Below are 17,405 nucleotides of genomic sequence, written 5' to 3'. Positions count from 1 at the left end.
GTTTATAAGGCAGATCCATTCATTCATCCACAGATCGTAATTTTGACCTAAATCAGAGAACGATCGATCTCCAATCCAGTACCCCCAGAGGTATTGATTTGCTATGCGTAAATCTAAAACAGAGTAATGATGGGTGAAAATTATAACTAACATAAAACAGTTGTTAACAATTTAAAATGTGCTCATTCTCAAATTTTTTTTTTTAAAAACGGAGCAACGAAGCGTAATATTAATAGCTTAAACCTATAATTTAAAATTGATGCAAACTTAAGAGATAGTTAAATTGAACTATGTTTACATTCGAAATGAACTATATCATTTTGTCAACTTCATGAAGTAAATAGTTTCTCATAATAAAATGCTTCAACTTGTGTTATGGTAGCAGCAAATCAAACTGTCATTTTGTTCAACTCGCCCATAACTTCAAACAGAATACTAATACAGCAGCAAAATGCAATGATAGGTTCCAAACATGAAGTAGATATATCAGAAAAGGTAAAACAATATCCGTTTCACCATTATTCGAAAAAAATTGATTAAAGTACAGGTAATTGTACAGGTATTGCTTCATTGTACTGGAGAAATTGTTCTCGGAATTGTACAGGAGAAATGATTACAGCAGAAAGCTAATTAATGTGGGCTAGCCAGGTGTGACTAATACGATTTAAGTAACATTTTCTTACTTAGTTGAATCCATTAATATTATCAAGATTAATAAATCTTCTAAACATTTTCCTAGACGAAATAATAATTTACTATGCAGTTTGAGTCTTGTTTTAAACTGTGAAGAAAATAATTTTTTTAGTTTATTCTGATTTGGTACAAAGAAACCACATTTTTACAACATACGTTTTTTTATTAAACTATCAATGAATTTGCCTACGTTTCATGCAGTTCATACTGTATTTTTTTTCCATACCTCTCATACACTCTCAGAAAAATTGGTATACTATTGGACCAGAATGTATTAAAGTTTATTGAGTCCTTTTTAAGGAGTTTAATTGGACCATATTTCCGTCTAAATTGAACAACAGTACCGTATAATCTGATTACGATGCATGAAAACATGGTTCAACTTATCATGAAGTTTTGCAGTAGATTTGAACGATATTATGGTACAACTCGCTCTTAAATTTCTTAACAGTGTAATATGCACAGATATTTTTAAATTCGAAAATTCCAATATTTTATGTGAAGAGTTGAAAATTTTCTCCAGACGCCATTAATCGAACCATCGAAACATTATTTAGAACTTACACATAAGCATTTTTTTTTCAAAAATTTTAATTGTATACTCTTGTTTAATGCATAATATGTATACTGATATGATGGATTTCTGTTTGAAAATTTCTTGAGATTTGAAAGCTCATATCAGGTATTATTTCATTTAAGTAGAATTTTCCTTTTCTTCCTTTAATTTGTTGGTAATGTAACGTAGCATTCATATTTTAACAAAATAGAGATCAGAACATATTTTATTAAAAATTTTCTCGAGCTAGGGAAAGAAAATTTGATGGAGTTAAGCACGATCTACAAGTATGATATTATTTTTCTTAGTTATAGCTAGTTCGCTTTTTTCCTTTTAAGAATTTGCACATTAAGTTTTGAAATAAATTTTTAGAATTCATGCCGTGTTTTCTGTTTGTTGTGACACTACAGAATTATTAGTGGTGGCAGTGCTGTGGATTTTGGAAAAGTTTAGTTGGTTTCTTTTAGAAGGTTTGAACTCCTTAAATTATATTACAAGATAATAAATTACTTGAAAATATACTGAGACACCGTAGTTCATCCATTATAATGCTGTAAGAGTTATGGCCTTTCTTGATAAATGAAAAAAAATCAGATCTCATTGGTCTAGTCGAGGAATTAGTTGAAACAATTCTTCAACAAGTATATGTGTTTGAAATAAAGAAAATAATTCAGAGGAGTAAAAGTTATGATATTGAGAATGCCAAAATATCATTGACTAGAATTATAGAGGAGAGAGTTAGGCATAAAGAATTTGAACGACAAGAATGTCAACGGCGTATTTTCAGTTTGTTTTGACACTACAGTAATAGATTGCAAAATTTCAAGGAAAATAAACTAAAATAAATATTTTTGAAACTAAAATTCTACAGGTATATGTGTCATATTTATTCTGACTCTTTTGTCCTCTCGTGTTTTTCTAAATGTTCTTTAAAATATACAATCATTAATTTAATAACAATAGCTAAACAATGTAATAAGGGACACGTTTCAAATGAAAGTTTTTAATTCATGCTCGCAACTGAAACAAAAGTATCTCGGGACATTCTAGCACTTTTAGTATCTCTAAAATGCTGAGATGGGGTTGATGATTAAATCTTGCCAGAAGGAACTATTGTACTGCTCTGAAATATTAAATAACTTGTTTCTACAATTTTCTTTTGTTTAAAAGCCATCTGCATTGTTGAAGTCTTCCATATTGTTCTCTTATTTTAAGATTAAAGAAATAATTTTAAAACAACAATGTTAGAAATTTCCCTGCAGTAAGTTCCATTGAACGTGAATCACAGTATTCTTCTTTATTTTAGAAATTTACATTGCACGTACTTGTCATATTCTTTCATTAGAACAGTTAAAGATAAAATTAATCCATATCATTATTTGTTTATAATTTTTGAACTATTATATATAACTATTTATAAGTTGCAATTTATGAAGTTAATTTATTATAAATTATTATTTACTATTTATAATTATAATTAATAAGATGATTACTAATTATAATTATAATTAATTAAGGCGATTACTAATTATAATTATAATTAATTAAGAAGATTACTAATTATAATTATGATAAATTAAGATGATTACTAATTATAATTATGATTAAGATGATTATTAATTATAATTATATTTAATTAAGATGATTACTAATTATTGTTTACTAATTAATGTTCATCATTTGTGAACTCTATTGTACACATGGTATTCATTATTTTCAACCCAAATTCAAAATTATTTCACAATATTTTGCTTACAGGGTGTACCATACGCAAAAGCACCAATTGGTCACTTGAGGTGGAAAAAACCGATCTCATGGTGGTCAGATGGTGAATGGTGTGGTCGAGAAGAACGAAGAAGAGCTCACAAATACGCCAAACCTTGCTTTCATGTGGACCCCGTTACTCGCCAAACAAAAGGAACCGAGGACTGCTTATATCTAAATGTATGGTCACCGCGGCTCGATACATCGGTAAGATTTTCTTTCTTGATACATTATTTTTTTATGTTTATGTCAATATTATTTAGAAATAAGCGGAAACTCGGCATCTAACAAAATGAAATGTCAAATCCTTTTTTTTTTGAAGAGCGATTAATAAATTATTAATGAAGTATAAAATCGATGATTATTGCTGCTATTTCTAACTAGTACAAAACGCTCATACAATCAGAGTATTTGTAAGACTTCCGATTAGAGAGCGAAGAAATCAGTCGTAATTCTAAAAGGATAGTAACAGCTTCTGCAGTGAAGACGAAACATGTAGCTATAAGTATAACCAGCGGTGATGACACCACAGCCTACGTATCCCGCCGATTTTGAATCGTCAGTAAAACAGGCACATACTCAGAATATTGGTGACGATGAGAAGTGAATAATTGTTAATAAATGATGGGTGTAACGTTCAATTTATTGTAAATCATAAAAGGGAAATAAAACTGTTATGGCGTAATGGTCCATGGTGGTATGAGAAGGGGATACACTAATTGCGATGGTAATTCACAAATGTCGAATACTTGTATAAATGAGCATGAAATGGAATGATGTGAGAAGGTTTAGCTTTATACAGTCACCCCAAACATGATGAAGTAACACAATGCATTAGAGGATGTGATTTACAGGACATGACGCTATAAAAATAGGTTTGAGAAAATTGTATGCGACGTAAATTGAGAGATGATTGGATACAAATTACATATAAACTCTCAACTGGTAAAGTGCGAAAAGAGCCACTATTAATATGTAAAGCAGTATGATGCATTGTGTCTAAACACCTCAGGCTGGATGCAGTAGCTGTGCCATAGACTGCACAATCATGATCTATACGTGATAGTATTAACGCTTTGTATAGTCTGAGTAGGACGATACGATCTGCACCCCTAACGGCATTCGACAGAACACTTAACAGGCTCAAAGTTTTTTCACACTATTTCCTTAGATGTAAAATATGAGGCATAAAAATTCTGATCAAATATGACACCTAAATATGACACATAAAGTGGGTGTGGTAATGTTGTGAATAGATCGAACAGGATTAAAATGCATTCTGCTCAATCTACAAAACCTTTTACAGGAGCTTTTAGCAGGTGAAAGACTATGACTATTTTGCTCACACCATTCTACAATTTTATTCACGGTAAACTGCAATTGACGCTCTATGACGCGCATGTCAGATCCTATACATGACATGCTTAGATTGTCAACATAAAGTGAACGAAATATGGACGTTGGCAATACGTTCAAGATGAGCGAAACATGAATAATGAAAAGTAGGACACTTAGGATACTGCAGTGAGGAACGTCTTCAGCCTGAATGAAGGGATCGGAAAATGCAGCTCCCAGTTTTACTCAAAATACCGCTTCGACAGAAAGTTTCAGAGAAGGAATGGTAAGTTTCCACAAAGTCCCATGTCGTAAAGTGTCAACAAAATTCCGTATTACCATGCCCGATGTCAAATAACAAATGGAGGACAGATCACTAGGGTACTCCAGAGGCGTGACTCCGAGAGTTTACCTAAAGAAAGTAAACCCCTGTGAGGTGAAATTATTTATCATCACTTACATGATTCATAACTTGTATGCAAGTTCCAATGGAATTATTTATCGGTGTTATTCTAGGTGTTCCATAAGTAAAAGTAAAAAAAAACAACATACCATCTGTTTAAAAATATCGCATTTATGGTTACCTCATTGATGAGATTTGTACAGATATTGTATCAAAGGTATTTTGAGTTTTCGAGGCATTATGTTATGAAAACAAATGTTAACCACACAGCCATCTTAAGAATGATATCAGATTCCTTACAGCGTTTATAGTGCGTAATTTGTACAGACGATATAACAGGGTTACCTTGAGTTGTGTCAGTTCTCTTTTAAGAAAGCGATGCAAAATATAGTTGGTGCTGAATCTAAGTAGTAACTCTAATTGTTTCTTAAAGTAATAACAAACAAAATGCTACTCAACCTTTTATTGGAAGTTTAATTTCAAAAATAAAAAATCCTGGGATGTATAATCTCCTAAATTACTTTTATATATCACTCATGGGCTGCAATAACGACACAACTCAAAAAATCATGTTTTGAGATAAGTGGATTTAAAGTTTTCATTGCTGAGAAAAATGCATAAGAAATGCTATAGTTCGCTTAAACGAAGATTACCTTCAGCTGGAATTGTGAGTTGTGCTAGTATTGCTGCTGAAGAGAATGTTTATTTTCATAGTTACACCTGTTCTTAGGCCAAAACGCGTGCTTTCTGAGTCGTGCCACTATTGTAGCCCATGAGCCATATTATTATTAGTAGTAAACATCCACGCAATTTCTTGGTAATTGCAGCACAGAAAACAAACCTTACAATTTTTTTTAAATAGCTATTACCATAACTCAATTATTGCTTTCAAGAAACTTTCAGCAAATTACATCTAAGATCAGCAAGCTCTCTTTAACTCTCTCATAATATTCAAACTAAAAAGCCTGCAACTAATTACAAATAGCATTAAACAATTTGAAGTCATTTAATATAAGTAATTTGCCAAAGTTTTCCTTGTTAATCTCAAACTCAAAGAGTTATGTATCAAGAGACCTAGCACACCCTGGAATACATTTTCCAAACATTAACAAAACATTGGCGCTGTTGAACATTTCCCCAAAGATGAATTAACTCGTTTAAAAGTTGTCTCAAATCCCTGATCATTAATCAAAATCCTCGTATTGTATTCAAATCAAGCCATTTATTACTCCTGGTCAGGGGTAGAGATCATTTTTCTAACCACCACCGCCTGTCATAGGCATAGTGACAAGGGAATATGTATGCACGGGGTGCATTGGAGGATTAAAAGGGGTTTGGTCGAACTTCGATGTTCAATAATCTGAAAAGCGTTCTATTTAATACCGTTGAATTTTTTATGCAATGAATTCTGGGAAAGTATTATTGGATTTTCAGTTTGCTTATTTTCTCTGTTGTAGATCCGTTTGACACTGCTAAATAAATTGAAATATTTTAATTTGAACATTGCTGTTTAAAAACAGTAATGATTTTAAACTTTTTTATTGTGTTTTTAGTATTTACACTCTGCATTTAACTTGATATTTGATCTAATTTAAAAAAAAGTTAATTTGAATTATAATTTCATCGGTGTATATTTTATAAACATTTGAAATGACTGGATTTAAAATAAAAATTAAACTTTTTACGAATCTCGTTTTTAAATAAATTCTAACTACTGTAATGGAACGCATTTGAGTATTTTTTTCATACTGTTAAACACTTTATAAATAATGTAAAAATGCATCTATATTTTTTCAACAAAGATTGCAAAACGCTAATTTAATATGATTAGAGAAGGTGATTTTGTGCTTCAATGTCTTCGGTTAATATTTTTATATAATTTAAAATACCTTTTATATAATTTAAAAATATAATTGACACTTTATTCGGATAAATTTTAAAATCACAACTAATTATTGAAGCAGATTTCATTATTTTTTTAATTTAGCTAAATTCTAATCATGCTTTCAAATGTTTTAAGTTTTTCACTCAGATTAATACTTCAAAACCATTCGGGCTATACAGAAAACTGTATAAAGTAAATTGATACTATACTAAGCATGTAGTTATGGGATTTTTCATGTAATAACACTATTGCATGGTCTATTCAGTTAGTTTAAGCGATTGTCTTAATAATATATTGTTTTCTATTGGTTAGATACCTTAGAAAGAATGATGAGGATTTTTTCTTCATGAGGTTGTAATGAATATATATTATTCCAAATATATGGTAATTGTTTTCAATGTAACATTTTGGAAAATTTAGCAATTTTCTCACTGATATATAGTCTTTTATGGTTATAAATACTTTTAATATCCAAGTAAAAGTTACGATTAATTTATAGTTATAGATTAAATTTATATATTTTCAAATAAAAATAAAAGAATAAAAAAAATTTCAATCATAGAATTAACATAATGAACACAGTATGATTAAGTATTTATGCTAAAATTTGTATTGCATGACTAAATATTCCTTATGAGTGTGACCAAAAGAGAATATATATAATAAATACTTCGACAACTATTTATATAATGTCATTTGTGCCCATACGATTATCTTCTCTGATATTTTTTCAATAGAATTTCGTGTTATTATCTCTTTTGTATCCATAGTGCCTATTAGTAAATCTATGTTTGATTCACTACAGGCTGGATTAGATGTACTTGTATGGATTCATGGTGGATTTCTTCAATGGGGGAGCGGGCATGAACCAGGAATTTGCCCCTCCGGAAGAGTTGCAAAGCGTCTAAATTCTGTGTTCGTTTCCTTCAACTATAGGCTCGGGGCATTCGGTTTTATGGCATTGGATATGCTATCTCAAATGCCCCAAGATGCTCGTGGTAATTACGGGCTTTGGGATCAAATCATTGCCTTAGAATGGATACAGCATAATATTAGAGCTTTTGGAGGAGATCCAGACAAGGTATTAGGTTTTCTTTTTCAAACATTACTATGCTTATTTAAATTTCCTTCCAACACATGATAGAAAACGCAAAAACATTATAATAAGACAGTTAATTATGCATAATTCAATAAATGATGTTAACTGTCTTGGTAACCTAAAGTAACATTGTGAGTAATGAACCATAGTAAATATAACGAAAGTTAAACTATAGTTCACATAAATCTTCATAGCGTTTTTTTATAATGTCATAATTAAAATGTTTAAATAATCCAATAACGTTAGTCAATTTTTTAGCTGTAAAAAGACTTTTATTATTAGGCTTGTTTAGAATTATTTAAAACATTAGTTTTCGATAAAGTTTTCGATAGTTTTTTTAAAAGGCGGAGTAGATTAGAATATAACGTTCAATGGCTCAAGAACCAGAATCGCACGGTAAGATGTGAGTCAAATTGAGGTACAAAGTACTAAAACCCCGAGTACAGCTTTCAAACGTGCATAATTTATTATTAAACGTAAGGCAACAAAATACTTCATTTGGAACATTGCCATATAAAGTATACTTTTCGATGCAAACGTTTGTGAGTTTACACTTTATATCACACATGCCGAGTCATTTCATGTTTGATTAACTCACCTGCCATTAAATTTTTCAATTAAACATAATAATTTATGTAAATTGAGATGCAAATTTTTAAAGTTGAATAAAGTTGTAAAAGTTACTTAACATTTATATATCAAAAAACCACTGAGTGATTTCGGATAAAATCTCTTAATATCGATACTCTATTAACACCGACATTTCACAAGCACAACACCTCACATTTGAAAAAGTGAAAGAAACTGTTTTTTGTTTTAAAAATAAAAAACTGCTCAATCGGGTAAAAATAGCAACTTATGCAAAATATGCGTAATTAAGTAACACATTTCTTATCATCAGCAAAAATCGTTTCAGAACTTTTAATCAAAATAGAATATTAAAAACTTAGCAAATAACCATGCATTAATGTTATGACCCTTACCAAATCGAAATCTAGAATCTTATACAAATTCATCACGAAACTTTTACGGGGCAAAAACCGCGGGAAGAAAAGTAAATACCAATTAGTGTCAAATTACTTCAAATTACTTTTTTCTAACTGTATATAGAAATCTAATGATGATGTCTCAGGTTTCCAATATTGTCGGTACATTTTTACAAGCTGGAAAATCGCATGGTAGGGTCAAGTCACTTCTCATTAATGTCCATATTTCTTTTGGTTGTCATCTGTAAAAAAATGATGAGGAACATATTGTTTTCTCTTAAAATACTTTTGTATCCTAAATTTAAATGCATGTCCTGTAATATTTTTCTTCTTATTCTACTACATCTATCTAATATAATATATATCTTATTCGCTTTTAATTTTGATTGTTTTCTAAATTACAGGCTTAAAACTAAAAGAGTTGCTTCTTTATTTTAACTTAATTTCATAACTTTAGCTTATTACGATACATTTTAAAATAAGCTTATTTAAATAAGTGCTTATTAACCGTTTCATAATTATAATTTTTGGAGCAAATTACTTTATTTACTATGAGTTACAGATAGAGCGATTCATTAAATGATTTATAACTTATAGATCAACTTCCTGCACACAGTGATGCATGCGCAAATTGTTTTTGATGCATGAGCTGCAATAGTGGCACAACTCAAAAAATCATGTTTTGAGATAAGTAAGAGCAAATTTTTCATTGCTAAGGAAAATGCATAAGAAATGCCCTAGTTTGCTTAAACGAAGATTATCTTCAAGTTGAATTATGAGTTTTGTTGGAATTGTTGCTGAACAGAATGTGTATTTTCATATTTACGCATGTTCTTAGTCCAAAAACGTGTTTTTTGAGTTGTGCAGCCCATGAGCGATATATCATTCTGTTAGATAAGCAAAAGTATTGAATGTCAGTTGTAAACTCAGCAAATATTGTTAAGACATTATACCTTTAATTTTAAAATATTATCGTTAAAAAAATCATTTATGTTTACCAATAAATCTTAATAAGGAAATATTTGGACATGAAAAGTAGAGGCACAGGCGTAAGTTAACAGAATTTGTTTCACTACATATATTAAGCGGATTATTTCAACTGTTGTAAAAAAATTGAATCATTATCATTGAATTGTCAAGATTAATTTAAGGTTTATTTGAAGTTGATTTCAAAAGCTACCTTAAAAGATAAACCTCTTAAGGTGTAGAATCAAGGTGTATGAAACTGTTTTATTCACACTTGGCGTTGTTGAAAATATACTTTTGAGCAACCAGCTTAGAGAGGTTATTTTTGAGGTATAGAGGCTATTTTTTCCATACTTCAAGCAAATAAGTATAGCTGAGGTATGAATGATCTCCCTCAATCTCAACTAAAAGTATTGATTAGTTATATATGAGGAGTAAATGGGGTATAAATGAGGTGGAAATTGATGTTTGTTTATGAGGTTATTTTTGGTGCAAAACATAACCTCATTTTAAGTGTATTTTTTTACATTTGTCAACCTCAAAACAACCTCTAAAACACCTTACTTTTTTCTAAGGGTTGTATCAAGATTAAAGTGAAAGAAGAAACAATTCTGTTGCATTTAACATACCCATATCAAGACAACTAATAATTTATGTTCACTGATTCATGAATTCCGCTAAAAATGGCACTTACCGGATTCTTCCACTAATCTCCTCAATGGTGTCGGTATACGCGTTTTTAGATTTGTGCATGATTTTGTAGTGCTGTTCAGTACTGATTAATTAATAACACGTGTTCAACTAGCTCTAAATATAGTGCAATAATGCATTTGCTACATTTTTATAGCATAAATTTAATGTTTAGTTACCGTTTTAAATCCTGGCAACTTTCATTGTTTTCAGGTCACAGTATTTGGTGCCGATGCTGGAGCTGCGTCAATAATGGCCCTCCGGTCTACAGAAGCAGCCAGAGGATTATTTCGGACAGCGTGGCTTTTAGGCCCGGCATTTACATTTAACAGAACTTTCGAGGATTTATCGCAACACAATCACGCCTTTTTCCTTGCCCGCACTGATTGCAAAAACGATACGTGTTTGCGCCAAATGACGGCAAAAGCTGTTGCTGAGGCCTTTTTGGGAAAAGATGAGCCATCCTTCCGAATAAGAGATCAGAATGACTTACCAATTCAAGGCATTTACCCTGAACAACTAATTGTTCTTGATGGTGAGTATATTCTAAACACAAAGACAAATCTATATCAGATTGACAAATCTCCTCAAATATTTTATATTATGTTAAAGAACTAATATAATAGCACATTTTATCTCAACATTTAGACATTTAATTAAAATACAGGGTGTCTATAAAAGAACTCCGGGGTTTTGAGGCAAAATATTTTAATGAAACAAAAAACATACATACATGTTTTATACATGACTGAAAAGCTTACATTTTCAAGTTTTTTTTAACACTTAGTAAAGTTCTATATAAGCCCCGTTAGCGGCACGGCAGACGTCTAAACGGTATTCTACCTCTTCCCATGTCCTGGCGAGCATGTGTGGGGGGACGGTTGCCACACAATTGACTATTCGTTCCCTGAGATGTTGAACATGACGAATTTTCTCTGCACTGTGTACGGTAACTAAAGACTTCGTTTCTATGAGCCAAATAACACATTAAACCTTTTGTTGCGGAGTCGCCATCATTTCAAATTTCGCGATGCCATTTCAAGGTCAACGCCCTGCAGCGCCGCCAACAGTTGATACAAACATTCCCAATTGGTATGAGTAAAACTTTTTGAGCTACTCTTTTCAGAGAAATCGACTAAATTTTGCTATCTTTTATAGTTAGTGAGATATGAATTTTTAAAATCCCGGAGCTCTTTTATAGACACCCTGTATTTAGTTTTAACTATTCATCATGGAGATCGTTTACATTTCAAACAAAGACAAATCTTGAATAAAATATAAATATTTTTCTGAAATGAATTTAACTCACCTGAAACATTGAAAATTTTCACATTGGTCACTTAATTTAACGACACATTTCCACAAATCATTTAGGGAGAAATGAACGCTTTTCTCAATGAAATTATATTATTTTATCATTAAATTTGTCATTTGAGCACAAATAATCAGTAAACCATCAATAAGAAAAGAAAAGTATTTACGAAAATTATAGCCTATTGAAAACAATAAAAACGTAAGAGTTTTGATGCGTCTGCGTGAATTTCATTAACTTAAAAAAGAATAAGCTACAAAATTATTCTTTTTGCTAATTTTGTAGGTGAATTGCTTGTACAGCCTCCAGTAGATGCACTTATTGATGGTGAAGTGGAAGAAATACCAACTCTGGTAGGTGAGTATACCAATAGATATAAATCATTTTATTTATACGTTGTTGTCTCTATATTAATGTAATATTACTCTAAATAAGATAATATTATTATTATAAAATTGTTAATCTTTTAATTAAAACAGTTTTACTTTTTGCTTTGTGTTGTGGTTGTTTTATCTTTTTATATTAAAATTATTTGATATTTAAATGTTGTATTATTAATTTATTTAAAAAAAATATTTTATTGCATTAGCTTCAATTCATTTATTTGCATTATTTTAATACCGTTTTTTTCATATTTTTGAAATAAATTGAATTAATGACGCAATGTTAAAAAGAAAGGCATACTGAGTTTAAAAAAAAGGACCATTAAACATATTGAAGGAATGCAAATGCAATAAATCTAAGTTAGTTATAAAAAAATGTTGAAATAGTGTACGTGTAGCAAACTGTATAAAAATAAGTAAAAATCGCAATTACGATTAAAAAAAAAGTTCAAAGTCCTGAATAAGCACTAAAGCAGTATTTATTTGGAGCTCTGATAGATATCATAACTAATGTTGTCTAGCATTGAATTAAATGTGACATTAATTGGTACTAAGTGTTATATTTTTCTCAATTGTGAATGTTATTTAATGTATGACACGATTATAAATTATATGACTTGATTTTTAGTTTTAAGGCAAATTTGTTTTATTTCAAATTTAAAAAGAAGATAAAAGTAAGTAAATAAATAAAAATAAATTTAAAAAATTCCACACAAAAACCGATTTTATCCACCCGATTTGATGCAAGATTTAATTTTTATAATTCATAATTAAATATTTAAATCTCTGATATATACTCCCTCAGGGATAAATAAAAGTTTTCAACTTACATAAGTTAATGCAAATTTAATTCAAAAGAAACTTATAAACTGTGTCTTTTTTTTAAAATAGGCTTTAATTTTTATTAACTTTGTAAATTTTTAACATTTCATTATTATTACAATTTAAATCATTATTTTTGAACTGATAATGAAAATATACATATTTGTCTTTCTTGTGTTATTTACTATAATTATGAAATATGTTTTTTCAGGTACAACCGCTCAAGCGACAGATGCTTGGCCAGGACCTGATGATCTTTATAAGTGGGATTGGAATCAATTAACCAAATATGTAGTGACAAGTTTAGGAAGTTTTGATCCAAAAATTAGCCATGATGCTCTACAAAAGTACAACTCGTCTCAACATAACGGTAAGTTTTAGCATATTTAATAAACTTCCAAACAAACCTCTGAATACAAAAAAAAAAAAAAAACTATTTTAAAAAAATCTAACATAAAACATATTTTTTCTCTACGTTAAGAGATCGATATGACAAGCATTTTCTCTACATTAAAATATCGAATAAAATATAATGTCAATTCACATTTTCAAACAGCAATATTACAGAAATATACAATTAACGTTTCTTCAGATCAATATGAAAATTGAAAATTCCATATTGTTCCCAAATATGCATCTTACAAAGGCTAGATGTTTTAAGACGAGACTGGTAATGGAAGATTAACAAAGAAACAACCAATGATTCGTATTTATAAAATCTTAAAGCATTTGGATTCCATTTTAAAAGATTTGATTGAATGTACATTTTATTGTTACTAGAGCCAGATGCGGTAATACTGCGCTTACACGCTCAATGTGAAAAAACCAAGAGCGAAATGAGCTCAGCCAAAGGCTGAAATCATCTTTAAGGAATTGCGTGATTGTAAAATGAATTGATAAAAGAACTGGATACACACTCTGCCAAATTCTAATGTCGTTACGTAGTTAATGTGAAGAAATAGAACTGTGGTCAACAGAAAAAAATGCTGTTAATAACGACAAGAAAAGATTACTTGAGTGCCTTTGATGTATAAGACAATTTATTGGTGGAGTGGTCGAGTTTAATTCCATGACTGGAGAAATTATAATTACTTTAAGACGTCAAACACGAACAATATTACGTATTAAATTGATCGAAACTCGGTATATAAACATATGTCGTACAAAAGCAGAACATTTTTATCACAGGAAATCATAAGACCACTAGCTCAAAAAAATATATATATTTGTTCATAACTAAGAAATACGAGACTAATTTTTTCTAAAGAATTCCTTACTTAAAAAGGAATGAGAATTCTATCATAATTCATATTGATGATTTTCTTTCCGTATAGACTAAAAAACACAATACAGTCATTATTGTTAAATAGCATTCGTCTTGATGACTGCAAATACCATGATTTTCAAATCAATAACAATTCTTCTAAGGAAATAAATTGCTTACAATTTCAAAACAATAAAAATAAAATTTATTACCTTTATAAAAGAAATTTTCGATTTAATTATATATCAAACAAAAATAATCTATAAAAAAGAAATTTGTAAAGATTGTAAATTCATTACTTAAGTCTAATGAAGACCAACCGGAATGTATACCGTTTTCGCCCTCAGGTGCAAAAAACTCTTTTAATTATCTGCCTGAAGTAATCCATATTTCTCTTTCTTTGTGATCATAGATCGCAACCACTTAGAATAAAAATCAAAGAAAAAATTTAATTTCATCCTACGTTCAAAAAGAATTCAAAATGTTTTATCTTTTCCCATCACAACGCACAACACCAAAATAAATAGTGGTTAATATAATTTCTTTGAAAAAACTTAAAACCTTTTTGAACTTTTATTACATCAAACGACATATTGACAACAAAAGAATTTCTGTTCGATTGTGCAAAGATATTTGACACTTATTTTTGAAGTAATTTCCATGGAAATTGTAAACATCTCGTGAAAAAACTTATTAGCATCATTAAATATTACGAAATTATGGGTGTCAGTTAAAGTACACGATATTTTGAAAAATCCCATTACAACTGAACAAAAAGATACTGTAGAACCAAACAGATCTTGCTTATATGACTCACAATGTACTTAAAAATATTTATAGATTTTAAATCTAAAATCAAGCTATGTTAGAGTTACGTATCCTTGTCCTAAGTAATGAGAAAACCTCTGAGTCCTTAATTCTTCAAATACGTAAGCTTTTAAAAATTTTCCTTCTTTAATGTTTAAATTTTAAGAATTTAATAATTGTGTTTACTTCATTTTTTATCTTTTGTTATGCTATTATGGCGTTATTTGTACTTTTCCTTATGTAATTTGCATATAAATTGAAATTTTCTCAGCAACTAATTTTGCTTCCCGAATTCATTTACATCTTTACCATTTAAAAGAAATTATTTCTTCCTTTAATACTTTTAATAACGTACTCTTAAATGTTTTCTGCCATAGTTTAAAATTCTTGACGATAGAATGACTAATAAGCTTATTACATAAATAATGAGACTAGAACGAGAAAGTTAAATAATTATTTGGTACTTTTAAACTGAATTCGCAAACAACAAGGAAAAAAATACCTTACAGCTTTGACACTTCTTATACATACATATACACACACACACACACATATATATATTTATAACNTATATATATATAAAATAGCGAAGATTATGAAATAAATTTTAATTCATTAGTATTTTACAAGAATTAAGAGTTTTAGTAAGGCCTACTAGTCTATAAGCCTATCTTTTCAATTTCACTTGAAGATGATATTTACTATTTGGAGGTATGGACGTAGTGTATTGTGAATCTTAATTATAAAGTTGTTAATTCAATTTTAATATTGTATTTTCGCGCTTATGAAAGTTATACTCCTAATGACTATCTTGTATTATTTATATTGAATTAAACTAGGGAAAAAAAATTTTGCTTTCATACAAATATTTGATATTGCCTAATTCACGTGTGGGGATAACAAATCTAAAATTAGTTTTTCTTCTAGAGTTAAAATGACATTTATAGTCTATTTTTCGTCGAAATGTATAAGATGAAACGTTCCACGTGACATAGGCTTTTATTTTTTTATTTTATTTCATATCCCTCGTTGAACAGCAGACCCAGTTTTGAGTTTACGACTACTAAAACTCGACTCCATAGCCATGCAATTTTGAGCCAATCCAGAAAAATAGGAAGTTCCTGGAACAGTATCCCCAGAAGTACTGATTTGCTTTGGGAGCATGGAGGACTTAGCTACTCGACAGATTTAGCGTGCACCAGTCTCCATTTACTACACGAGGAACCCATGAACTCTTGGACATGGGCCCAGTGCCCTATCAGTTAGGTTATCCCGGCCCAGGAAACAGAGGTTCGCATAAATGTTGCGACAAACTTCTGCGGGAGTAAGAAAGTATCATCAGGATAATTATTGCGCGGAAACCCGTTTCCGAAACTTCGTTATATGCCGCAAGAGGCTCTTTCTTATTATGAACTGTTTCTTCGTGTGCTTCTGAACAAGTGATAATATGGAAACTATTCTATGATATGTAGCGTATGTCGATATTTCCTATAATGAACTGTTCCTATAACCATTTTGGGACATGGGTTCATATGCAATTTAAATCATGACTATGTTTCTTAACTCTCCTAGAAGTTTGGCACAACATTTGTGCTATCCTCTGCTATATAGAGCGTTTATAAATTTGTACATTTCTTCAGAAAAGACTAAAAATAACTTTAAAACTTGAATCTTGGAGAGAGAAACTGATTACAGATTTGAAATCAGCGATACAAAAGTATCTAAGAACTGTTAAAAAGAATGTCTGGGGAAGGAAATTCCCCAGTTTTAACAACTATAACCTTTTAAAATAATAATTCAGTTATGTTATGTTGCTACTACAAATTATAGTAATACATGAAATTCAAATTCTGTCCTGTTAAAATAATCATAAAACTCACAAAAACAGTAGAAATAATGAATGAAACATTCTCAGAAAACATCAAAGTAATAGTGACGTACATAAGAAAATAATGGAATAGATACATAAAAAATGCACATAATAAAACTTTATGCATAGCAGCATTAAGTGAAGCATAACCACAAAACTTCGCTACATTTTGTATTATTTTTTTTCCAAGCCAAGCACATAACATATTCAATTCATTACTTGTCAATACACATGCACTGACATATATGGGATGCCTACAAGTTGCGTAGTGGGTATCTTGATCCTGATTGGTTGTTGAAACGCGGAATTTATTTACGTTAGCAGCTGTTCTTTCCATTCAATTTCGAGTAAGCCAAGCCCATCAAGTATCAATTATCTTAAGTGACGCATTGTGTATTCTTTCACAAGGATTTCAATTCTTCCACTATTTCTTACTTTACTTAAAAACAGGTATGAAGCCATGTAATGCTAAAATAAACTACTTATGAATCGAAGTTGCCATGTACACAAAAAAAAATATATCATGATAACAAAAAAAATCATTAAAAAGTAATAAATCTAAATTAAGTA

At 30.0% G+C, this 17,405-nt stretch overlaps 1 protein-coding gene across 1 annotated transcript in view; it reads left to right on the top strand.

Moving 5' to 3' along the window:
* Nucleotides 1–17,405, top strand: part of LOC107439320 (carboxylesterase) — a 79,207-nt gene that overhangs the window by 51,548 nt on the left and 10,254 nt on the right. Inside the window, exons 5-9 of the mRNA XM_043042697.2 lie at nucleotides 3,008–3,220; nucleotides 7,442–7,717; nucleotides 10,591–10,912; nucleotides 11,975–12,046; nucleotides 13,106–13,264. Coding sequence (XP_042898631.1) covers nucleotides 3,008–3,220; nucleotides 7,442–7,717; nucleotides 10,591–10,912; nucleotides 11,975–12,046; nucleotides 13,106–13,264 — 1,042 coding nt within the window. The remainder of the gene's footprint in view (nucleotides 1–3,007; nucleotides 3,221–7,441; nucleotides 7,718–10,590; nucleotides 10,913–11,974; nucleotides 12,047–13,105; nucleotides 13,265–17,405) is intronic.

This window comes from Parasteatoda tepidariorum, chromosome 7 (genome assembly GCF_043381705.1).
Source record: "Parasteatoda tepidariorum isolate YZ-2023 chromosome 7, CAS_Ptep_4.0, whole genome shotgun sequence".
Classification (NCBI taxonomy): domain Eukaryota; kingdom Metazoa; phylum Arthropoda; class Arachnida; order Araneae; family Theridiidae; genus Parasteatoda; species Parasteatoda tepidariorum.
The sequence above is the reverse complement of the archived record's forward strand: the minus strand, read 5'-3'. Positions and strand labels throughout refer to the sequence as shown.